The following is a 25,585-nucleotide window of genomic DNA, read 5'->3' as shown; positions in this document are numbered from 1 at the left end:
TGTCTTATTCCAGTGTTACGGCTCAAATATCAATTTTGTTGACAACACACACAACCAAAATTATTCACTGTTGTCTTCCTATTTACACATAACCTGTCACAGTTCCCTGCACCAATAGGGCATTAATCAACCTCTCTCCTTATTGCTACTGCTAATTCACTTGAATCGTGTTCAAACAACGTTTGAATATCTTTTTTATTTTCTAACCATGGATGAGGCTCTCCTCCAGAACTTATAGGCAACCTTTTATCACTATCCACAGACACTCTACTGACTCACTGCCACTGTGGCAGATCTTGCAGGGGAATACCCCCACTAGGGACCTATCCTATACGGAACCTACTCTACACTGTAATGTCACACATGGATCTTGGGACCTATCCTTATTGAACTTACCCTACACCATATATGTGACCCGATTTAGGAAACTAGGCGTATGTCGCAAGTCAAGACATCACAGGAGAGCTGTTTGAACATAAAAACATGCCTTCTCGAATATGTGAACTTTCATGTGCCTTAATAACAAACTTGTATGCAGTCTGTAATATTACAAGCCTAGTTGGTTTAACCAAAGAAAAGGTCAGGAACCTTTCCGCTAGCCATGATTGGCTGAGATAATGAGTGGGCTGGACATGCCGAGAGATGAGTTTCAGATTGGTCTGCGGTGTAGCATCTTCTGTCTTTAAAATGAGCTGCTCGTTATGTGTAGATAATCCTTTCTACTGCAGTTTTTTCAAAAGATATAACGTTAGCCATGGAGAACTGCAAATATGTTGCTACTGCTCTCAATAACATTGCTGCCCTGAATTTATCAGGCATTATCAACAAAGGTCAGCGGGGGAAAAAAATACTATTTTCTGGAGGACGATCGTGCCATGCTGACTCTCTCTGACTCTGAAAATGAATCAGACGAACAAGCTGTGCAAACTAAATGGAACAGGACGTCATATTTAATTAAAGGGGTTTCAGTCTGTGGTGACACTTTCATCCATGTATACAGGTAAGAATCTAGCTACAGTTTCAGATATTATATGTTGTTCATTTTGTAAGAAGTACTGTTTGGACTGTTTGGTTTGTGAACTCTCGCCTGTCCCTGACCTGACTTTTGCCTGCCCCTTTTGTTATAATAAATATCAGATCTCAACCATCTGCCTCCTGTGTCTGCATTTGGTACCATCTGGTACCATCTGGAGGAAGTCCAGAATGGTCATGCTCTACAGCGTGACTACCAATGCAAGCAACCGGAGCACTGTACTCACAGGAGTAAAGACAATAGGTTTCAGACCTTGCCTCCCTCATGTGTCCCTCAGTCTTCTCCTCTTGGCCATTTGGTAATATTGCGCCTTTTGGCCAACAACAAGGCTTGGCTTCTCCTCTTGGCCTTTCGGCCCCAATCTCTCCACAGGATGAAGCCAACCCTCTCCGCCCGCTTGGCGCGGAATACCTTGACAAACTCATCAAGAATTTCCCCACCCGTGACCCCGTTCCAGGTCAGCCAAACGATACTGAGATGTTCCTAGCTGACATAGAGGACGCGTTGGACGGCTACCCGAACGCTACGGGTTCTGACAGGGTTTAGCTGTTGAAGCGAGCATCGAATAGACACGTGACAAGGTTAATTTGTCTACAACAGCAACACATACTAAATGACTACGCTAAACTTGCCACAGCTTTGAAATTAGAATTCAGTGGTTCTGTGACTCGCAAACACGATAGCTCGGACAAGCTGACAAGCTCGGAACGAACACCCACCACTAGAGGGGATACTATCATAGGCTTCGCTCAGCTTACTTTGGCCTACTCACTGAAACAGTCATGGAAGACCTGTTACCATTTAAACAAATGTTCCTGTCGAACATGTATCCCACCTTCATTACCTACTTGTGCCCTGCCGCCCACGTTGGCTTGCCTATCTTACAACTCAGAGAGCTTGCAAGCACAGCTTTTGAAGCATCAAAAGTTCACAACGCTAAGAGCCCTGAGCACTCGGTTTTGAAGTTTGACCAGGAGCACTCATTCCAGTTACAAGGTGCATTATCAGGTATTGAAGCGTTGAGAGATGACGCACATCAACAGTTTCTACCACGAAACCATGATTCCAATAACCTCCACAGTCTAAATAACTGTAAAGTATGTCGCCATCAACATGACTACCGCTACAATCAACCTGTTTGCTATGTTCCTGCACCCAACCCACAACAAGTGTCAGAGGACAAGGGTAACAAAGGGTTGAAGGACGATCAAAATGTAGACCGATGTTCTCCAGAAGTTCCACTACGGGAAGAACTAAAGCAAGACAATTTGAGAAAAGGGCAAAAGATAAGTCACAAGGACTAGACTGGGAATTACAGTACACCAGGTCCGCAGGAATTAACACCCATAGCAAGGACGTTAAAGTTCAAATTTCTCCCGCTCAAGACCCTATCCAGGGCCCGCTTGATCAAGAAACAAGCCCACGGGCTTTGTCTATAGACTGATACAAAGGCTGCGAAGAAGAAGGTAAAACGTTAAAGCCAAGCCCACTCAAAATCGGAAAAGTCACCTTGTTTCCACCTGGAACAGAAATGGCACATCACGTCGTTACTAACGACCACTCCACTTTGTGGGGAATATGTCCACTAACCACGAATCTAAACGACCATACCTGGAAACAGTCCTGGAGGACTGCTTAACTTGTCATGCACTAAATGATTTGGGTGCGAAAATATGATTCAAACATTGTTCGATGATCTCAAAAGGGATTTGAAGCCAACTAAACGTTGGTTAAAAGTGGAACGATGTGACACTAAACTTTGAGGGGTCACTCAGACTACCTCGCCTCTCACGTTGAGAGTCATGCTGAAACCACACTTCCAAGACGTATCGCTCGTTCACCCTGTGTATGTGACCAGCCTCGAAACTGTACGCCTGCTCCTTGGAGCAGACTTGATGGATTGGTTACTCCCATTGATGGATTGGAAAACCAACCAGGTATGGTCACAGGCCACAGTGCCTTCTCCACTAACCACACTGTCTTCCCCTAACGCTAGCTGCAACGCAATCAGTGACGAGGGTATCTGTCGAAAGCACCCCTTGGGAAAAAGACGTTTAGAAACCTCTTGGTGCAGTATCCGATCCAATGAGATATTACGATATCTCAACATATTCCATCAGCCAACCTGATTGACCATTCTTTTCATGATTTCGAGACAGCTTTCTCTGTTAATAAGCAACTTCCCTCCTCCTTGTAGTCGTGCAATACGGTAGTTGAGATGAACTTCTCCTGTCCTTCTCAGCAAGAAAAACATTGATGCGCAGAGTACACACTGCTTTCGATGATACACCTTCCGCTTTGTGGGGGACTGTCAACCCTTACAATGACACTAATGCCATCAGTCCAGCAACTGACCCGATGACTCCCACTGGTGAAACACTTTGCGATATCACAGACCGATATCCTCGTCTCAGTTTGCAGGTACTGAAGAGGTTGCCACACGCGGACGAGGTGGTGACTGACAGACCTCGACTGCCACTGAGGGTGTTGAAGCACAAACACCAGGATATTTGATTGAAAGGTAACAGCCATTCTCATAATAATGCGGCCACTGACATCTAAGATAGTATTGAGGTGTACCACACTGGTCGTAAAGGAAGTCCAGTGGACTTGTCCACCTCCAAAACAAATGGCAACAATAATCGGTCCTTGCCATGTGTAGGTTCAACTACAATACAACTAGTAAAATGCTCCAATCATGTGTTCTGGTAGTATAATATTCCAAAATATTACCAATACCAGCAACAGTCAGTCCAGCTACAGTCAGTAAGAAGGTTAGAGACCTAACCAATCAAATTACCCTTGACAACAGCGACATAGGAGTCACTCAGAGTTCAACAGGTGGAAGGGAATCTCCAGTGCACTCGTCCAATGGTTAACACACATGTCACTAATAAATACAATCCTCCATTCAGGAGGTAAATGATTAGAAGTCATGAACCATGATCACACCACGTACGACTGGTCCAATACTTAAAGAGTACTTCCGTCGTGAGGTTAGCTCCTCTGTGGATAACATAGCTATGAAATAGACTTCATACCTATCGCCACTACACAGTGACCTGTAGTAAAAATTACTACAGACTCCCTAGACACCAATTCTGACTGACTTACAGGCATTGACCTGAAAATCCCCTGACTACGTCAGACTCAGTCTGAACAAGTTGTAATCTGCCAGGATACTTGGTTTTCTTCCCTTTACATGCAAGCTTGGGTAAGCATAAACACACATGCACAACGGAACATCCAATTAGGATTTATGCTAGGATCACAGGGGTCTAAGCAAAAATCAGCCTTAGTAAAGTTCAACATTTACTTCTAGGCCTTTGACTCTACAGCACTCACCAGTTTTCTTCCCAGAAGTCCATAGGTCATCCCTGTAAACTGCCCAAAACTAGTGCCTTACAGCTGTAGACTTATCATATAGTTATCAACTTAGGACAGTGCCTAAGCAACACACCAAGTAGGAAAACCCTAGATATGGCATTAGAGACAATGCCATGATAGTAATTTTGCCAGAACATTGGACGTATATAGAATACAGTCCAATTAGATGATTTTTGTGTGAGAACTATATTTTGTATATCTTTTGTTTATGCTTTCATTCCTTTTCGGTTCAGTTCCTTTGACACTTAGGAAGTGAAAGAGCCATAAACAAAGTCCCCATACAACCATCACTTAGTGCCACAACGACGCTCATTGGGGAATGAATGTAATTATATATATTTCATGAGTGTGTGTGCGTTGTTAACATCTGCCTAAGTTACTGCCCTGATCTTCCTGTCTGGACGACGACCAGACGATGGGTCCGGAACGGCGACCCCAAATCCGGACACCCACGGCCCATTCTTGTGGCGGCATGCCCTGCTGTCAGAGAGCCTACCAAGGTAAACCACCAGAGGGGGGGACTGCAACGGCTATCACAAACCAGGACATCGCTCTTCCTGGGGTACTTTGCAGCTTCCAGGGAACCTACCAAGGTAAACCACTAGAGGGGATCGCAACGGTGATCACCAACCGGACATCACATGGTTATGATTTTATGTTGATTTGTGACTTGTAGGACAAACAAGATCCAAACCACCAGGGGGGGATTGTCATGACGTTGCCCTCTTTGGGTACAGCGAGCACCCCTCCCTCTGCACCAGCCCTTTTCTGTGCACCATCCCCCTACCCCCCTGTGTCCTACACCCAGGCTGCTGTGGTCAGAGAGGTCGTAAATTCCTGGAGGAGATTATCTCCTCATGGCCACAGTATAGAGAGAGAGTAAAGTTTCATAGAGAGAACAAAGTAATTTCTTCCACCTCACAGAACTGGATAACCAAACAACATTTATGTTCTGGAGTAGGTATAAAAGATCGGTGAAGAATCAAGCTACGAACTGGTCCGTTTGGTACAATTTAGTAAAATTCATAGGAGACAATACGGCCACATTACCATAACGCTGTTTATACAATAGCCTCAGATATGAGGCTTAAATCTAATTGTTGTACAGGATGAATGAGGAAAGATTAAACTATTTTGTGAAATTATGGGATGCTACGTAATGATGTAATGTGAGAGAATTGTATTTCTGTGTAAAGTTTCACTTAAGTCACTGGCACGCCCCCATGAACACAGCCAGGACTTTTTCTGCTCTTCCGAATAAAAACCCAACCTTGAGAATTTCTCAACAGACAATGTTTCTCTCAATTACGAGAGGACAAAGGTTGCAGACCAGCTTACCTCGAAAATATCTGAAAAGTTATATTAGGAAAATTATAACTTTGTAATCTGAATATTTTCCTTGGTGCCCCGACTTCCTAGTTAATTACAGTTACATGATTGATCAGTTTAATTGCGTAAAAATAATTACAGAGAGTTGTTTGATAAAGATTAATCTTTAATGATGCCAAAGACACGACACCTCCACTCGAGACCTATTCTTAATTTAAGAACCTACCATACTGGTACACAAGCATAACAATTGAACCATACACACACACACACACACACACACACTCTACGGCCTTACGACCAGCGCGGCTGGGACTTTCACCTCCCATTTACGAGTCTAGTAGGGAACAAACCCCTCTCGGGATTTAGCCCCTAAGACTTACCCTCTGCACGTACTAGCCTGCTCTGGCTTACTTTCCGGGACTTACCATATACCATGAAGCTATGACCAGTCATAACACAATGGGACTACTGAATAAGCTCAGGCTTTCGAGGTCCGTATTCTACAATTGGTTCAGCCTACGACTCTCATCTCCCCAAGATGTTAGAATGAGTGATAATAGGTGTAGGAAATGTGCCTACCTTGTTTTTGGTGCCGGCTCCTGTTTCACTGATTCGGAATCCCTAGTTCGACTGTAAATCATGGTGATCCCTGCTCGCAGCGCCAACGGTTAGGTTCTTAATAAATAAAAAACTCACTGACGATTAGTAAAGGTCAGACAAAGACATATTCACACAAGCACTAGTATTTAACCCTTCCTCATATATTGATTTTCCTCCTTACACCTCTGAACAGCCAATACACCTCTGTTGCTAGACAGAACTTTAGTGATGTTCTTGATGTTCTTCCTCACTTCATCTGACCTGACCTCGGCCCCAAATTCTTCACTCCTCCCCATAAGATCCCTGATGTTTAACAATAACATATTCTGACAGAATGTAAACGTTCTACATTCCCCTCTCTCCCTCAGTGACATGAATAAGGATATTTAATATATTCAAGTTTAGAAATCAGAACCCATCAATCCACAGTATAGCAGAGGGTGTAAAGCCATAACACATACATTTTTCCAGCAGCAGACTGTGATCAATAATGTCAAAAGAGGCAAAGAACTCTAACAAAATAGCCCACACAATCTTTTTTATCATCAATTTCTCTCAGCCAATCATCAGTTATTTGTGTAAGTGCTGTGCTTGTTGAATGTCCTTCCCTATAAGTGTGCTTAAAGTGCTTCTACACCTGCATTGCTTGCTGTTTGGGGTTTTAGGTTGGGTTTCTGTACAGCACTTTGTGACATCAGCTGATGTAAGAAGGGCTTTATAAATACATTTGATTGATTCATTGATTGAAAGTATGTTGTCAATTTGTTTACTGTAAAATAGCATTGTATCTGGTCAAACACAATTTTCAAAAAGTTTACTAAGGGTTGGTAACAGGCTGATTGGTCAGCTATTTGAGCCAGTAAAGGGGACTGTAATATTCGTAGGTAGTGGAGTGACTTTGCCTGAGGGCACACACTTTCTAGTAGGCTTAAATTGAAGATATGGCAAATATGAGTGGCAACATCGTCCGTTATTATCCTCAGTAATTTTCCATCCAAGTTGTCAGACCCAGGTGGCTTGTCATTGTTGATAGACAACAATAATATTTTAACTTATTCCACACTCACTTTACAGGATTCAAAATTACAATGCTTGTCTTTAATACTTTTTTCAGATTGTTGCTGGCATGTCATGCCTAAATTTGCTACTCTTGCCAATTAAAAAAATCATTCAAATACAGTGTAGTAGGCAATATCAGTAGATTTTGTGATGAATGAGCCATCTGATTCAATGAATGATGGAGCTGAGTTTGCCTTTTTGCCCAACATTTTATTTAAGGTCCTCCAAAGATTTTTACTATCATTCAATATATAATTGATCTTTGTTTCATAGCATAGTTTCTTCTTTTTATTCAGTTTAATCACATGATTTCTCAATTTACAGTACGTTTGCCAATTGGTTGAGCTGCCAGACTTAATTGTTATACCTTTTTCCTTATCCCTCTCCAATACACTTTTTCAGTTACTCATCAATCCAAGGGGATTTAACAGTTTATACAGTTATTTTCTTAATGGGTGGATGCTTATAAGTAACTGGATAAGCAATGTCATAAATGTGTCAAGAGCAGCGTCTGGTTGCTCCTCATTAAAACCACAGACCAGAAAATATTATTTACATCATCAACATAAGAATCACTACAAAACTTCTTGTATGACCTCTTATACACTATATTATGCCCAGCCTTTGGAACTTTGGTTTTCCTAGATATGGCTACTATATTGTTATCACTCCAGCAAATTACTGCAACATTAGTAAAGATGTGATCAATACATGTTGATGATTTCATTCCTGTGCTTGATATCTACCCTGGTAGGTTGACTGATAACCTGAACCAGATACTGGTTAAAGTTTGAAGTTGCAAATACTGGTAAAAGTTTGAAGCTTTTTCGTGAGTGGTGCTTAATGAAAGCCAGTCAATATTGAAGTCACCCAGAAAATATGTCTCTGTTGATATCACATACATTATCAAGCATTTAACACGTCATCCAGTTACTGACTGTTAGCACTTTGTGGTCTGTAGCAGCTTACCACAATAATGGGCTTTGGGTGAGGCAGATGAAACTGTAGCCATATTTCTTCAACAGTATTTAACACAAGATGGTCTCTAAGCTTTACATGGATGTGGTTCTTAATATATACCGCAAAACCTACACCATTGGCATTTCTGTATTTTCTGTAGATGTTATAACCACGTATTACTACCACTGTATCATTAAATGTAATATCTAAGTGAGTTTCAGAGATAGTCAGAATATGAATGCCATCTGTTACTAGCAAGTTATTGACCTAATTAAAATTGAATCTTAGGCTACATACAGTGGGGCAAAAAAGTATTTAGTCAGCCACCAATTGTGCAAGTTCTCCCTCTTAAAAAGATGAGAGAGGCCTGTAATTTTCATCATTGGTAAATTCAACTATGACAGACAAAATAAGAAAATAAATCCAGAAAATCACATTGTAGGATTTTTAATGAATTTATTTGCAAATTATGGTGGAAAATAAGTATTTGGTCTCCTACAAACAAGCAAGATTTCTGGCTCTCAAAGACCTGTAACGTCTTCTTTAAGAGGCTCCTCTGTCCTCCACTCGTTACCTGTATTAATGGCACCTGTTTGAACTTGTTATCAGTATAAAATACACCTGTCCACAACCTCAAACAGTCACAATCCAAACTCCACTATGGCCAGGACCAAAGAGCTTTCAAAGGACACCAGAAACAAAATTGTAGACCTGCACCAGGCTGGGAAGACTGAGTCTGCAATAGATAAGCAGCTTGGTTTGAAGAAATCAACTGTGGGAGCAATTATTAGGAAATGGAAGACATACGTACAAGACCACTGATAATCTCCCTCGATCTGGGGCTCCACGCAAGATCTCACCCCGTGGGGTCAAAATGATCACAAGAACGGTGAGAAAAAATCCCAGAACCACACGGGGGGACCTAGTGAATGACCTGCAGAGAGCTGGGACCAAAGTAACAAAGCCTACCATCAGCAAGGGCATTGAAGATGAAACGTGGCTGGGTCTTTCAGCATGACAATGATCCCAAACACACTGCCCGGGCGTGGCTTCGTAAGAAGCATTTCAAGGTCCTGGAGTGGCCTAGCCAGTCTCCAGATCTCAACCCCATAGAAAATCTTTGGAGGGAGTTGAAAGTCCGCGTTGTCCAGCAACAGCCCCAAAACATCACTGCTCTAGAGGAGATCTGCATGGAGGAATGGGCCAAAATACCAGCAACAGTGTGTGAAAACCCTGTGAAGTCATTGCCAACAAAGGGTATATAACAAAGTATTAAGATAAACTTTGTTATTGACCAAATACTTATTTTCCACCATAATTTGCAAATAAATTCATTAAAAATCCTACAATGTGATTTTCTGAATTTTTTTTCTCATTTTGTCTGTCATAGTTGAAGTGTACCTATGATGAAAATTACAGGACTCTCATCTTTTTAAGTGGGAGAACTTGCACAATTGGTGGCTGACTAAATACTTTTTTGCCCCACTGTATATTAATATGGGCTATTTTTAGCACTTTTCCAGGATGCTTGATTGTTTTCATTGCTTTACTGGGAAGCTTGGCAGAAGTAGACATGCTCATGTTATGTATGTTAGTGCAGGGTGAGCTGCACACACTGGACTTCCCACTAGAGCACACCGCCTCAGCGCTGACAGTATAACTTTGGTTCATAGGCACATGATTGCTGCTTACAATAGCTGTGGGATCAGCAGAGGCATTCGGGGCAGTTAGAGGGATATAAATTAGGTTAATCCCATGGCATTGAGGAGTTTTACAATAAGAATAAGTGCATTGACGACGTTGTCCCGACAGTGACCGTACTTACATATGCCAACTAAAAGCTATGGATGGCTTTCAAGGAGCCATGCATGAGAGCACCATCTGTTCTGGACAACTGTGTGATCCCACTCTCCGTATGGCGATGTGGCCTTTCACAAGGCCGCAGGACCAGAAGGATTACCATACTCAGAGCATGCGCTGACCAGCTGGCAAGTGTCATCACTGACATTTTCAACCTCTCCCTGACTCAATCTGTAATACCTACAGTGCTTTCGGAAAATATTCAGACCCCTTGAATTTTTCCACGTTTTGTAACATTTCAGCCTTATTCTAAAATAGATATATTTTTATCTACACACAATACCCCATAATGACCAAGCGAAAAAAGGTTTATAAAAATGTTTGCAAATGGACCGACCTCCTTGATTTGGTCTTATGTATCAACATTTTAAATTGTGTTTTTTACATTGGATAAAAGCAGGGACACAGAGCTACAGAATTGTATATCATACACGGCATTTTAGGAACAATGGGAAAGTAAATTCTGCTTTGAAAGTTGATAAACTTGTAACCTTACTTGTGAGAAAATGGCCTTTAAATATTTTGGTACCTACTGGAGAGCTCTTCTTTGTCTACACCCATTCAGCATCATTCACACCCTCTTAAACTGTATCCCCACCCTTCTCTTTAAAGGTTGATCCGAGTGGTCTGTCCTAACAACAGCAGTCAAGCATACAAGCTTCCAGACACAAATGAGAGAACAGCTCACTGACCATTTTACTCACCCTAGCTAAGTAGCTGACCATTGAGAGCATCCTGGTTGCATCACTGCCTGGTATAGCAACTGCTCGGCCTCCGACCACAAGGCACTACAGAAGATTGTGTGTACGGCCCAGTACATCAGTGGGGACAAGCTTCCTGCCACCCAGGACTTCTATACCAGGCAGTGTCAGAGGAAGGCCTTAAAAATTGTCAAAGACTCCAGCCACCCTAGTCATAGAATTTTCTCTCTGCCACCACACGGCAAGCGGTACCGGAGCCCCAAATCTAGGTACAAAAGGCTTCTTAACAGCTTCTAGCCCCAAGCCATAAGACTCATGAACAGCTAATCAGATGGCTACCCAGACTATTTGCATTGCCCCCCCCCACCCTATTTTACACTGCTGCTACTCTCTGTTTCTTATCTATGCATAGTCACTTTAACTCTACCTACATGTACATATTACCTCAATTACCTCGACTAACCGGTGCCCCCGCACATTGACTCTGTACCAGTACCCTCTGTATATAGCCTCGCTATTGTTATTTTACTGCTGCTCTTTAATTACTTGTTACTTAAATGTTACATTTTTTACTAATACATGTTTTACTTAACACTTATTTTTCTTAAAACTGCATTGTTGGTTAAGGGCTTGTAAGTAAGAATTTCACTGTAAAGTTCTATTCAGCGCATGTGACAAATACAATTTGATTTGATTTGATCTGGTTATCTGCATTAACCCTTTTTGCTTTTTTTGACTGATCACATAAGTTACTGTTTATTATCTATCTTGCTTCTTAGTCACTTTATTCTTAGTTATATGGGATCCAAGATGGCGTAGCAGTCAGACGTCTTTGTCCTGTCGTGTCCCTTGTATATATCATTTTTTACATATTTTTCTTCGCATATCTTTTAAAATATTTTGCTAAACCTCAACATCTAAATACTCTCCTGCAACACACCTCACCCAGTGTAGCGTGGATCTGCTTTTTTTTCTAAAGTATCTATATTTAATTAGAGTCTGGAATCCCTCAACTGAAGCTAGCCAGCTAACTACCAGCTATCGGTCAGCAAACCATTGCCAGCGGTCAACAGCTAACCTTCAGCTCGAATGGCTCTCGCCAGTTCGACTCTAACCAGAGCATAACGGACCTATTATTTTTATCCCCGGATTCCCACCGCAAACTGAACATTTTCTTTTGGATCTTCACAACTAGCTAACCGCAACCCCGGATGACTACTCCTGGCTAGCGTTTCCATCCACTTAGCTTGAAGCTAGCCCGGCCAGAGCTCCTGTGCTACCACCGAAGCATACTCCTGGGCTACAATATCCGGACCCCTTCTACAGCCGGTACGGGGCATGGAACCCCGCAGATCCCCTACGACTGGAATACCGACATAATCTGCCCGAGGACTCCAACAGGCCCCTCAGGCATGACGCCCGCTGAAGGCCCATTATGCTAACCAGCTAGGCCTGCTAGCTACCTAGAGCTACTTGGAACCCTACTAATTCCACAACCGGTCTATCGACATCACCGCATGAAGAGGCAAAAACAGACTTAACCCCATCGCGATGTCCCCCAAAGGCTAACTTTCTAGCCCCTGCTATCTGCTTGCTTGCTAACCCGGCCTGCTAACTGCTAGCCTGCCCTGGTCTACTAACTGCTAGCTTGTTTAGTCCCGGTCTGCTAACTGCTATCGTTGTATAGCCCCAGCCTACTAACTGTTAGCTTGTTAGCACAGGCCTGCTAACTGTCTGAATCGCCGTTGTCCCCACCAGCCCAACCATTCACTGGACCTATATTTATTTTCAATCTCTTTTCGATTTTTAATTCGATTATACCTTCTGGTAACCTGCCTCACCCAATGTGATACGGAATCGCTAATATTTTTAATTTTAGAATACATTCAAGAACCTCCAGAAGCTAACCAGCTAATTATCTACAAGCTGTTTAGTCATTGTTAGCCACTGCTAGCGGCTTTTACCTTCTGCACAGCCAGCCCTGTTTTTAGCCTGGACAGTATCGAACTGTCTCTCCACAACAACGCTGGATTACTGCCGTAATCCCTGGACCACAACTACTGATCTTCACAGGTAGCTTGCACCCAGTACCGAAGCTATCCCTGAGGCCCACCTCCCGGCCTACTCAGCTGTTCACCAGAAATCCACTCATACACGGCTAGAGCCCAATACTCCACCGGATCCTTGCTGTAAACTCTGGAACTTGGCTAACGCCACTGCGACGAAGCACCAGTTAGCCGTGAGCCAGGCACATCTCCCTGCTAACAAACAAAATTCTACAATACCTCTTTCGCCATCTGGCTTGGATTCTCTGTCGACACGGCCCCCCGCCGCACCACCACAACTGGTCTGCCGACGAATACTCATCCGCTGTGCCTTCAACCGGCCTCCGTCTGAGCAGACCCCCCCCCCTACCACCCCCGGGCTTCCCGGTGTCGCCCACGTGCTAGCGTAGAGGCGGCTTCCCTGTTCCATCTACAGATGCCCCCTGGACACTATGATCACTTGGCTACATAGCTGATGCCTGCTGGACTGTCCATTAATCACGGTACTCCATTCTCTTTATTTATGTTTTATCTGTCGGCCCCAGCCGCAAACTCAGGTTCTGTGTGTAGTTAATCCGACCCTCTCTGCCTAGTCATCACCATTTTACCTGCTGTTGTTGTGTTAGCTGACTAGCTGTTGTTGTCTCACCTGTTGTTTTAGCAAGCTCTCCCAATCAAGACCTGCGATTACTTTATGCCTTGCTGTATGTCTCTCTCAAATATCAATATGCCTTGTATACTGTTGTTCAGGTTAGTTATCCTTGTTTTAGTTTACAATGGAGCCCCTAGTTCCACTCCTCACACCTCTGATACTTCCTTTGTCCCACCTCCCACACATGCGGTGACCTCACCCATTATAACCAGCATGTCCAGAGATACAACCTCTCTTATCATCACCCAGTGCCTGGGCTTACCTCCGCTGTACCCGCACCTCACCATACCCCTGTCTGCACATTATGCCCTGAATATATTCTACCACGCCCATAAATCTGCTCCTTTTATTCCTTGTTCCCAACGCTCTAGGCGACCAGTTTTGATAGCCTTTAGCCGCACCCTCATCCTACTCCTCCTCTGTTCCTCAGGTGATGTGGAGGTAAACCCAGGCCCTGCATGCCCCCAGGCACCCTCATTTGTTGACTTCTGTGATCGAAAAGGCATTGGTTTCATGCATGTCAACATCAGAAGCCTCCTCCCTAAGATTGTTTTATTCACTGCTTTAGCACACTCTGCCAACCCTGATGTCCTTGCCGTGTCTGAATCCTGGCTTAGGAAGGCCACCAAAAATTCTGAGATTTCCATACCCAACTATAACACTTTCCGTCAAGATAGAACTGCCAAAGGGGGAGGAGTTGCAATCTACTGCAAAGATAGCCTGCAGAGTTCTGTCATACTTTCCAGGTCTATGCCCAAACAATTCGAACTTCTAATTTTAAAAATGAATCTCTCCAGAAATAAGTCTCTCACTGTTGCCACCTGCTACCGACCCCCCTCAGCTCCCAGCTGTGCCCTGGACACCATCTGTGAATTGATCGCCCCCCATCTAGCTTCAGAGTTTGTTCTGTTAGGTGACCTAAACTGGGATATGCTTAACACCCCGGCAGTCCTACAATCCAAGCTAGATGCCCTTAATCTCACACAAATCATCAAGGAACCCACCAGGTACAACCCTAAATCCGTAAACATGGGCACCCTAATTGACATTATCCTGACCAACTTGTCCTCCAAATACACCTCTGCTGTCTTCAATCAGGATCTCAATGATCACTGCCTCATTGCCTGTATCCGCAATGGGTCCGTGGTCAAACGACCACCCCTCATCACTGTCAAACGCTCCCTAAAACACTTCTGCGAGCAGGCCTTTCTAATCGGCCTGGCCCGGGTATCCTGGAAGGATATTGACCTCATCCCGTCAGTTGAGGATGCCTGGTCATTCTTTAAAAGTAACTTCCTCACCATCTTAGACAAGCATGCTCCGTTAAACAAATGCAGAACTAAGAACAGATGTAGCCCTTGGTTCACTCCAGACCTGACTGCCCTCGCCCGCCTGTGGCGGACTGCAATAGCATCGTATAGTCCCCGCGATATGCAACTGTTCAGGGAAGTCAGGAACCAATACAGGCAGTCAATCAGGAAAGCATAGGCCAGCTTTTTCAAGCAGAAATGTGCATCCTGTAGCTCTAACTCCAAAAAGTTCTGGGACACTATAAAGTCCATGGAGAACAAGAGCACCTCCTCTCAGCTGCCCACTGCACTGAGGCTAGGTAACACGGTCGCCACCGATAAATCCGTGATAATCGAAAACTTCAACAAGCATTTCTCAACGGCTGGCCATGCCTTCCTCCTGGTTACTCCAACATCGGCCAACAGCCCCCCCCCCCCCCCCCCCTCGCAGCTACTCGCCCACGCCTCCCCAGCTTCTCCTTTACCCATATCCAGATAGCAGATGTTCTGAAAGAGCTGCAAAACCTGGACCCATACAAATCAGCTGGGCTTGACAATCTGGATCCTCTATTTCTGAAACTGTCCGCCGCCATTGTCGCAACCCCTATTACCAGCCTGTTCAACCTCTCCTTCGTATCATCTGAGATCCCCAAGGATTGGATAGCTGCCGCAGTCATCCCCCTCTTCAAAGGGGGAGACACCCTGGACCCAAACTGTTACAGACCTATATCCATCCTGCCCTGCCTATCTAAGGTCTTCGAAAGCCAAGTCAACAAACAGATCACTGACCATCTCGAATCCCACCGTACCTTCTCCGCTGTGCAATCCAGTTTCCAAGCCGGTCACGGGTGCACCTCAGCCACGCTCAAGGTACTAAACGATATCATAACCGCCATCGATAAAAGACAGTACTGTGCAGCCGTCTACATTGACCTGGCTAAGGCTTTCGACTCTGTCAATCACCATATTCTTATCAGCAGACTCAGTAGCCCCGGTTTTTCTAATGACTGCCTTGCCTGGTTCACCAACTACTTTGCAGACAGAGTTCAGTGTGTCAAATTGGAGGGCATGTTGTCCGGTCCTCTGGCAGTCTCTATGGGGGTAAAACAGGGTTCAATTCTCGGGCCGACTCTTTTCTCTGTATATATCAATGATGTTGCTCTTGCTGCGGGCAATTCCCTGATCCACCTCTACGCAGACGACACCATTCTGTAAACTTCTGGCCCTTCCTTGGACACTGTACGATCTAACCTCCAAACGAGCTTCAATGCCATACAACACTCCTTCCGTGGCCTCCAACTGCTCTTAAACGCTAGTAAAACCAAATGCATGCTTTTCAACTGTTCGGTGCCTGCACCTGCACGCCCGACTAGCATCATAACCCTGGATGGTTCCGACCTAGAATATGTGGACATCTATAAGTACCTAGGTGTCTGGCTAGACTGCAAACTCTCCTTCCAGACTCATATCAAACATCTCCAATCCAAAATCAAATCTAGAGTCAGCTTTCTATTTCGCAACAAAGCCTTTTCACTCACGCCGCAAAACTTACCCTAGTAAAACTGACTGTCCTACCGATCCTCGACTTCAGCGATGTCATCTACAAAATAGCTTCCAATACTCTACTCAGCAAACTTGATGCAGTTTATCACAGTGCCATCCGTTTTGTTACTAAAGCACATTATACCACCCACCACTGCGACCTGTATGCTCTAGTCGGCTGGCCCTCGCTACATGTTCGTCGCCAGACCCACTAGCTCCAGGTCATCTACAAGTCTATGCCGCCTTATCTCAGTTCACTGGTCACGATGGCAACACCCACCCGTAGAACGCGCTCCAGCAGGTGTATCTCACTGATCATCCCTAAAGCCAAAACATTATTTGGCCGCCTTTCCTTCCAGTTCTCTGCTGCCTGTGACTGGAACGAATTGCAAAAATCTCTGAAGTTGGAGACTTTTATCTCCCTCACCAACTTCAAACATCTGCTATCTGAGCAGCTATCCGATCGCTGCAGCTGTACATAGTCCATCGGTATATAGCCCACCCAATTTACCTACCTCATCCCCATACGGTTTTTATTTTATTTACTTTTCTGCTCGTTTGCACACCAGTATCTCTACCTGCACATGTTCATCTGATCATTTATCACTCCAGTGTTAATCTGCTAAATTGTAATTATTCACTCCTATGGCCTATTTATTGCCTACCTCCTCATGCCTTTTGCACACAATATATATAGATTCTTTTTTTTCTACTATGTTATTAACTTGTTTATTGTTTATTGTTTACTCCTTGTGTAACTCTGTGTTGTTGTCTGTTCACGCTGCTATGCTTTATCTTGGCCAGGTCGCAGTTGCAAATGAGAACTTGTTCTCAACTAGCCTACCTGGTTAAATAAAGGTGAAATAAAAAATGGGAAAAAAATAAAATATGTATAATACCAGTCGAGAGTTTGGAAACCTGTTTTTCTCTATTTTTAGTATTTTATACATTGTAGAATAATAGTGAAGACATCAAAACGATGAAATAACACACATGGAATCATGTAGTGACCAAACAAGTGACAAACAAGTAAAACTATGTTTTATATTTGAGACTCTTCAAAGTAGCCACCCTTTGCCTTGCAGGGAGGGGCTGCGGTCCTGGCACTCATAACGTTCATCCAAGACACAGTGGTATTTCTGCACGTAGGCTACATTGTATGGTGAAAAGATCCTGGCCTTAGATAGCAACCAGCCTTCTAGCAACCAGAGTGGGATCCGGTTTGTATGAAGAGGTTGGTTACGTAGAATGTCACCAGAAAATCCCCACAGCCAGGAAAAGTTGTACTATAAAGCACCTCCGATGGAGAAAACTCATGCGTTGACATGTTCCACTCTCTTGTGTATTTTTACTGAAAGTAATGGAAAGATTTTAAAAGTGGGCAATAGCTCAATTTCATAAGTAATTTTAAAAAAAAATGTTGAACATAAAATTATTGTTTAAAATATCAATAGAATGCAATGTTCAATATACCACTATGTCCACAATGAAGAAAATAAATGAAATATAAAAGTAGTAAAGTTTAATGAATACAAAGCCAAGAATGGGAGTCAGAATGCACTAACCTGTTACCACCGGTTCCACTGACTTTTAAGTGTTGAAGTTCCATGTGTAACAGCTTTCAGCCACACACTTCCTGCCATTCTAACCTGTTGTGATTTGTAGTGGTCAGACAGTATGTTGTAGCAGTTTCTGACAAAATCCAGACAGCATTACTTGTGATGTTACATATAGAGTGGCACGGCATCAGGCATGAAGTGGCCCAGGGAATAGTTAAGACATTTATACAACGGGTGAGTTTAGTCTTGAATGCTGATTGGTTAAAACCGCATTCCAGCGGTGTCCCTTCCACAAGTTACCACCTGCTAAATCTATGATGTTAAAATGCCTATTTACTCTGTTCCATCTGACTGTGCAATCCACGGTCTCATCTACCCAGCCAGGCAATTTATAAACTTGATCTCCACTATAAAAAGCATCTAGACATTATCTCACATTTCTTTTAGACTAACATTTAGTTTTCAACAGCGGAGATTTGTATAAACCTTGCTGTCGGTCTCTCCGACATTTGCAACATTGTTTCAATATTCAAATTCGATCTCCAGCTGTCGCATATTAATGACCGTGTCGGGACGAGACAGACAGGCAGGCAGAATTTCTCAGCAAGTCAAAATCATAAATCAGCTTGCATCATTTTAATGGATATATATAAAGAAATGTCAATTGAAAAAAGGTAGTGCAGCTAGTTTGCAGTCTTTCAGTTTCAGTTTGAAGTGATTGTGTTAGCTGTGTTGTTGTCCTCTGAACAACAGTATCCTGACAAGAGAGCACATTTTCAATGCCAGATGAAATCGCATCTCATTTGCTCATTGTTATGGATGTATCCAAGTAAATGTCACTAGAAAACAGCTTGAACAAATGCAAATGAGGCTACTTCGCTGTTATTTGTGCTGCACTTTTTGACTAAGTTAACTGTAGTTGACTAGCTAACAGTGTGGCAATGGAACATTTAGAATGACTGGGTAACGTCCATAGATACAGAACAAAAAGACTGAACGACTGGGTCGCATCTCTAGCAACCGAACCGATCGAACGAACCAGGGTAGCAACCCTAGATTTGTGTCGGGAGTATATCTTGTGGAAGGATGAAATAGTATGAATAAATTATTTTAAGGAATATGTTGGTAACCCGTTGTATAAAAGTGATAATTCCCTCGAAGCCGGTGTTTTGAGGACATATTGACACGATTTGCCGGGCCTCGACTTCTAGTAACATTTCCAACAGAGAGCACTACACATTTTTTTGTCATTCAAGATTGGTAAACCTAAAGGATATTGACCATTGCTGTGAACACTAGCTGTTAGGTCCAATACACTGGCATAAGGTTACAAGGGCAAAGCTGGCCTAAACTGCAAATCTGCAGTGTGATACAGAGCAGCACTTCACTTAGAACAAGACCCAAGTAAAGAGGCTCTTTATTGTCAAAAGAGGCAAAGATGATTAAATGCAATCTACTGTAAACTTACTTTCCCCTTCATGTCTCACCTTATCACCAATACTGTTGCCAACTCTGACCAATTTCACTCCATAATATAAAATCCATTAACTTTGGAACCATTTTTACATCAGCCCTTATTTTAAATCCGTTTAAAGATTAGAGTAGGCCAACTCTTCCATAACTTGGGTATTTTGATGTTTCCCTAACCCTGCCTTACTAAGCGTGTAGTTCAAAGACCGTTGTTTGGTAAGTTGGGCTGTTGGCAGTCAAGGGTCTGGTGCAACAGAGGTTAAATCAATGGAGATATTTGTTTTCAGTTCACCATGGTGGGGTTGTTATACAATGGTGTGTTTGTATGTGTGTGTGTGTGTACCCTTTCAGGGGGAGGAGCTTGGTGTACAGAGGGGTATTTATTTGAATGTCAACTGACTGTCTCTCTTTCTAAAGACACAGCCATGATGAGAACAACACTTCTTAGCGTGTACCTGACTTTGGTATTTTTAGGTGCTTCACTGTGCACAACAGGTAAGAAATCCTTATTTCATTATTACATTACATAACACATATATTTTGGTTACATTAACTACCAAGACAATGTGGAAAGTACCGCAGGGAAAAGAGGGTATATTGCAGCATACTTCACCTAATTGTTTTCTGTTTAAAAGTGAAACATCCTGTACCAATGTTTTACTCCAACAATTATTTGGCTCCTTTAAAAGCAGAAACCACAGGGACAACTTAGGTGCTTAGACTTTGATCAGGTTACATGACTAAGCCCCCTTGTGTTTATTGTGTTTACAGCAGAGACTGGTCCAGTGGTCTCTCTGAAGAATGGCAAAGTTCGAGGCGAGTACATGACTGTGAAAGGCATAGAGCAGAGGGTGCAGCAGTATTTGGGGATACCCTTTGCCCGTCCACCAGTGGGTCCCCTGCGCCTGGCTGCCCCACAACCTGCAGAGCCATGGGAGGGAGAGAGAGATGGCACACGTCAGCCTCACATGTTAGATGGTTTTACTGTACTGTATCATTGGACATGGAGTCGTAGCCAATAAGGCATTGACCCAAAGAACTAACTTTCTCTCTCTCTTTTTCTCTCTGTCTAGGTGTATTCAGGATCCAGTTATTTCTCAACACATAGTAAATGTAATGGCCATTGAATACGATCTGCCAGACGTGTCAGAGGATTGTCTTTATCTTAATGTATACACACCTAAAGAGGCAGCAACAGTCAAAAGACTACCGGTAAGTTATGCTGTACTTGTCACAGTTTAACATTTCACTTATGTCTTATATAATACCAATTTGAAGAAGAAACATGGTATTTTTATTTAATTAGGCAGGTCAATTAAGAACAGATTCTTATTTACAATGATGGCCTTTATCCTGATCAGGTGTTCTTTTGGATTCATGGAGGTGGCTTGTCAATGGGTGCAGCATCTCAGTATGATGCATCACCACTAGCAGCCTATCAGAACATGGTCGTAGTTATCATTCAATATCGTCTTGGAATTTTGGGATTCCTTAGGTATGACATAATATTCTAAATAGTACATTTGGCATTGTGTTTGCTGGAGTGGTTTTTGACATTGTGTTTTATCTTTAGTGCAATGCATCTGATGAATTTCTTTGCATATCTGTTAAAAGCACTGGAGATGAGCATGCACCAGGCAACTGGGGTTTCCTAGACCAGATTGCAGCTCTGAAGTGGGTCCAGGAGAACATTGAGAGCTTTGGAGGGGACCCACAGTCAGTCACCATCGCAGGGGAATCTGCAGGAGGCATCAGTGCCTCCATACTGGTAAAAAATATCCCCAGCCCAGAATCTGTCAGGGAATTAGATATAACATTATCTAATCTCAATTTTTTGTGTCCAACTTGACAGACCCTGTCTCCATTAGCAAAAGGATTATTTCATCGAGCAATTTTCCAAAGTGGAGTGGCTACACTTGGAACTTACACTTCAAAAGAGCCTCTGGTCATAGCTAAGGTATTCTACCTGTCTCACAATCATCCAACACAAAGGCAAATATAACTGACTTGTCAAACAAAAAACATACTGATTTAAATGCTATGTGATGTTTGAACAACTCTATGTGGCCAGGTGGTGGCTAACCTGACAGAGTGTGACTGCACCACTAACGAGCATCTTGTCAAGTGTATAAGAGAGAAAACTGAAGAAGATTTAGTGAACGCAACAAAAAAGGTACGCTCTGCAAAAAAGGTAAACTAGCTATTCTTAGTGGAAACATAAGGAGGATATTTTGCATGTGCATTTCTTCTTGGTGGTTCAAATGATTAATTTCATGATTGAAATGGTTTGACCTCACCTTTAGTGTAAAAAAAAACATACAGAGTAGCATCTCCCTCAGATATTACTGTTAAGTTATTACAACAACAGCCACAAGGGGTCAGGTTAGGCCTGTCTTCAACCATTGAGCCAACTTTTCTGCATTTTAGATGAAAACCTTTATGGGGGCGACTGTGGACGGAGTGTTTCTGAAAGACCTTGCAGAGGAGCTTTTAAAGAGCAAGGCGGTCGAAAAGGTTCCTGTGCTGCTTGGAGTGACAAACCATGAGTTTGGATGGATCCTCCCCTCGGTAAGTTTATAGTTTCTTAATTCAAAAACACACTTCTGTTCAAAATATCTCTTCATGTCTCTTCATCTTCAAGTTTAGGTGGTTCGCAAAATAAAAAGTGTTTAAATAAGGATTAAGTTGCTGTCTTCTTGCTTTTAGGAAGACAAAGGTTCGTTTAATGTCTTTGCTTTCATACAGTATGTTCTCCTATGTTTTGTAACAGTCCTTTGCTCCACCTGGATGGTCGGAGGGATTTGACAGGCAATCAGCGATGTCGATAATGAACGTTTTCTATCCTGCTGGGGTGAGTGGTTTTCATCCACCTTGTCCTCCTCCTCCTTCTGTTCCTTCACCTGTTACTGCTGCTGATTGCTCTTACGCTCTGCATTATTAATCAATCTGAAGCAGTGTTTATGTACCATTTACATTATTGTATCATGATACAATTTAGTATTATTGTTATCATAGTAACTTAATTAAATTATGAATATTATTAAGCAGAAAATGTACCAGAATATGAAAGTAATGCTGGCCACACTAAGATGATGATATGTAGGCCTATACTATACAGCAATATCAAACCAGATTGGAAGTCAGTGGGTCTTGAACACACAGGGGCACTTAAACTTGTATATCTGCACAATGCCAATTCTGCAATCTGCATCTCTGTTGCATTTCAGGCCTCCGGACTTAACAATCTCATTGCAGATGAATATTTCAAGGATGCAAAAACTCCTGAAGATATACGTGATGGATTCACTGAAATGCTGGGAGATCTGTTCATGGTTCTGCCTGTTATTAAAGTCGCTGGATACCACAGAGGTTAGTTTCAGTTGGGGAAGGCAACCTCCCGTTGCATTGTAATTCACCTTATGATATGATGCCAAAAGCTCTCACGATCACTTACAATGTCTCTCCTGTGTTTTTAGATGCAGGTGCACCTGTGTACATGTATGAGTTTCAACACCGCCCAGAGATGCACAAAGAGACCAGACCAAGCTTTGTAAAGTCTGACCATGCTGATGATATTGGGTTTATGTTTGGATCATGCTTCTGGAATGGACATATAAAGATAACAGGTAGGTAGGTCTACAGAAACTGCATCAGGGCTGGATTACTGACCGTGCACGCAGTAGTCTTGAAAACCCGACCCTATAGGCCACAGTGACTCTAGGGTCTGGTTTCAATTCCGGACTCTTTTGGCAACTTCGATAAGGGAAAAAAATTGTTATGCCAGAACATCGCAATTTGAAACCAAAGTTTGCAGGCAAAACCTTTGCAGTGATTTTAGTGAAGGTAGTTGATGCAAACTAGCCACTTGCGAAATGCACTTATTAAAAATAATCTCTGGATCTCCATCCTGCTAGCTACTATTTTGCATTTTATTCAAGCGGATAAGGTTGTGACGTAGGCAGTGACATCTATGCCTGAAGAGTAGTTCATCTATGCCTAAAGAAGGAATGAAGAAAAATAGCATTAAACCACAAAATTGTATCTCTGCTGCTAACATGTTTCTTACCCAGGGCCCAAGGTTTGGTTTGTCCAAACCTGAACTACATAGCCTGCGGTCACATTGGCATGGTTGATACCATTCGTGATCACCAGAATGATTCAAATGTATTATGCAATGCAAGTTAATAAAAACTGACCTGAACGTTATAAGGAGATAGTCATTAGCCTTTGTCTTCTGAGGATATGAACAATATGAAGATTATCTTTTCACAAGATAAGAATAATAGGGATAAAAAAGAAAGATGGATCATCAAATAAAGTGGTCAGGAGGCCACTAGTTAATTATCATTATTTGTTGATTTATAATGGTCTTGACCTAAAAAAAAAGCTTCTAGAGATCATATTGTTTTCAAAACAAGGTAACGTCTGATCATTCCCTATATTCCCTTAAATGTCACTTACAGGAACAGTCACTGAAGAGGAGGAGAAGCTGTGCAAGACAATGATGGCATATTGGGCCAATTTTGCTCGCACTGGGTAAGCACGCACTCTGACATAAACTGACGACAAAATGGCTATTTCTTTGTTCAATAACTTTTATCTGCGTGATTTTCACACAACCGTCCAGCACACCAATGGAAATAGACTCCAAGGTTACTACTTTGCTTCAATAGGCCTGTTATAGCACACTGATCCCTAGGAATGAACTAACTGTGACTTGATGTAACCCTCAGCTCACCAAACGGGGAGGAGCTGATACTGTGGCCCCTGTATGACCAGAAAGAAGAGTACATGGAGTTGGGTTTGAAGCAGGTGGTTGCTCAGAGCCTAAAGAAGGACAAGGTGCACTTCATGACTGTCCTCCTCCCTCAGAAGCTCCACAGCCTGGCAGCCGCAGCAAGTCAGGGAAACTGACATTATTAGCTTACACCTCTAAACACTGTACCTGTAAGCCTAATTATTTTGACAAATTTCTGTAGGTAACCCTAGACTAGAATTTGAATAAATAGTGCACTTTAATTGTAAACGTGTGCTTGTCATCTTTCTGTCTCTGTCTTTCTTCATAGCCTTGTGAAGGAAAATGTTTGTTATTTTCTAATAACCAATTTGAATGGGTTCATGCAAGTGACTGATTGATCGTGCCTGGGAGGAATTATCACTATCAGTATCTGCAATTTGGCAGTACGCCCAGAAGATTGTTTTGAGAACGAATGGGATATCTCAGTTTCAAGGTCTCAGCTTGGAGAGAAGAAGCCTTGTGTGGTATTGGTTGGTCACATGCATAAACCAAAAATGTATGATGAATTAATTATGAATTAGCTAAATCATGCAAATATAACTTGTCTGTGTAAGCAGTATATAACAGAACTAACAGATTGCCCCAGTGGAGCTCACTTCAGATCGGTACTTTATGCATCTACAGTACCAGTCAAAAATGTGGACACACCTACTCATTCAAGGGTTTTTCTTTATTTTTACTATTTTCTACATTGTAGAATAATAGGGAAGACCTCAACACTATGAAATAACCCATATGGAATTATGTAGTAACCAAAAAAGTGTTAAACAAATCAAAATTCTATATATTTTTTAGATTCTTCAAAGTAGCCACCTTTGCAATGATGACAGCTTTGCACACTCTTGCCAATCTCTGAATCAGCTTCATGAGGTAGTCACCTGAATTGCATTTAAATTAACAGGTATGTCATAAGTTAATTTGTGGAATTTCTTTCCTTCTTAATGCATTTGAGACAATCAGTTGTGTTGTGACAAGGTAGGGGGGTATACAGAAGATAGCCCTATTTGGTAAAAGACCAAGTCCATATTATGGCAAGAACAGCTCAAATAAGCAAAATAAATTGAAATTTGGAAAATAATAAAATGAGATATTATTACTATTAAGTACTGAATGAATGAGAGCAATCAGGGTACTAGCTCCAATGTGAAAGAGGTGGTGTCTGAATGAATACCACAACCAGTTCTGTGTGAGCTGAGTTTACCAGTTCTGTGAGCTGAGTTTTCAATCTATGACACTATCTAGTGGTTCTGTCCAGCACCGCCCGTTGATCTACAGGTAGTGAACAGCTGAGATGGGTA

The 25,585-nt window shown here is 42.5% G+C and overlaps 1 protein-coding gene across 2 annotated transcripts; it reads left to right on the top strand.

Annotated features, from left to right (window-relative positions):
• Window positions 1–19,831: 19,831 nt before the first annotated feature.
• ces3 (carboxylesterase 3) lies at window positions 19,832–24,515 on the top strand. 2 transcript variants are annotated; one of them, XM_021569482.3, is made up of 13 exons: window positions 19,832–19,984; window positions 20,261–20,459; window positions 20,563–20,701; window positions 20,851–20,984; window positions 21,104–21,257; window positions 21,342–21,446; window positions 21,561–21,662; window positions 21,917–22,057; window positions 22,260–22,340; window positions 22,717–22,858; window positions 22,966–23,115; window positions 23,953–24,025; window positions 24,223–24,515. In XM_021569482.3, the coding sequence occupies exons 1-13, from the start codon at window positions 19,915–19,917 to the stop codon at window positions 24,401–24,403; spliced, it is 1,671 nt and encodes a 556-aa protein (XP_021425157.1). In that variant the 5' UTR covers window positions 19,832–19,914; the 3' UTR covers window positions 24,404–24,515. The 2 variants fall into 2 exon arrangements, with proteins under 2 accessions (XP_021425157.1, XP_021425166.1); XM_021569491.3 differs by having other exon boundaries at window positions 19,866–19,984; window positions 20,264–20,459.
• Window positions 24,516–25,585: the final 1,070 nt, after the last annotated feature.

The sequence above is a fragment of the Oncorhynchus mykiss genome, chromosome 2, assembly GCF_057628025.1.
Source record: "Oncorhynchus mykiss isolate SJ-2025 chromosome 2, ASM5762802v1, whole genome shotgun sequence".
Classification (NCBI taxonomy): domain Eukaryota; kingdom Metazoa; phylum Chordata; class Actinopteri; order Salmoniformes; family Salmonidae; genus Oncorhynchus; species Oncorhynchus mykiss.
This window is presented reverse-complemented; position numbering and strand designations above follow the sequence as displayed.

Bases quoted from the DNA above. Each gene is read 5' to 3' on its own strand.
- ces3 (XM_021569482.3), top strand. From the start codon at position 19,915: ATGATGAGAACAACACTTCTTAGCGTGTACCTGACTTTGGTATTTTTA. The intron at 22,058-22,259 runs GTAAGTTTATAG...GTTTTGTAACAG, and splicing joins TTGGATGGATCCTCCCCTCG to TCCTTTGCTCCACCTGGATG. The intron at 22,859-22,965 runs GTTAGTTTCAGT...CTGTGTTTTTAG, and splicing joins AGTCGCTGGATACCACAGAG to ATGCAGGTGCACCTGTGTAC.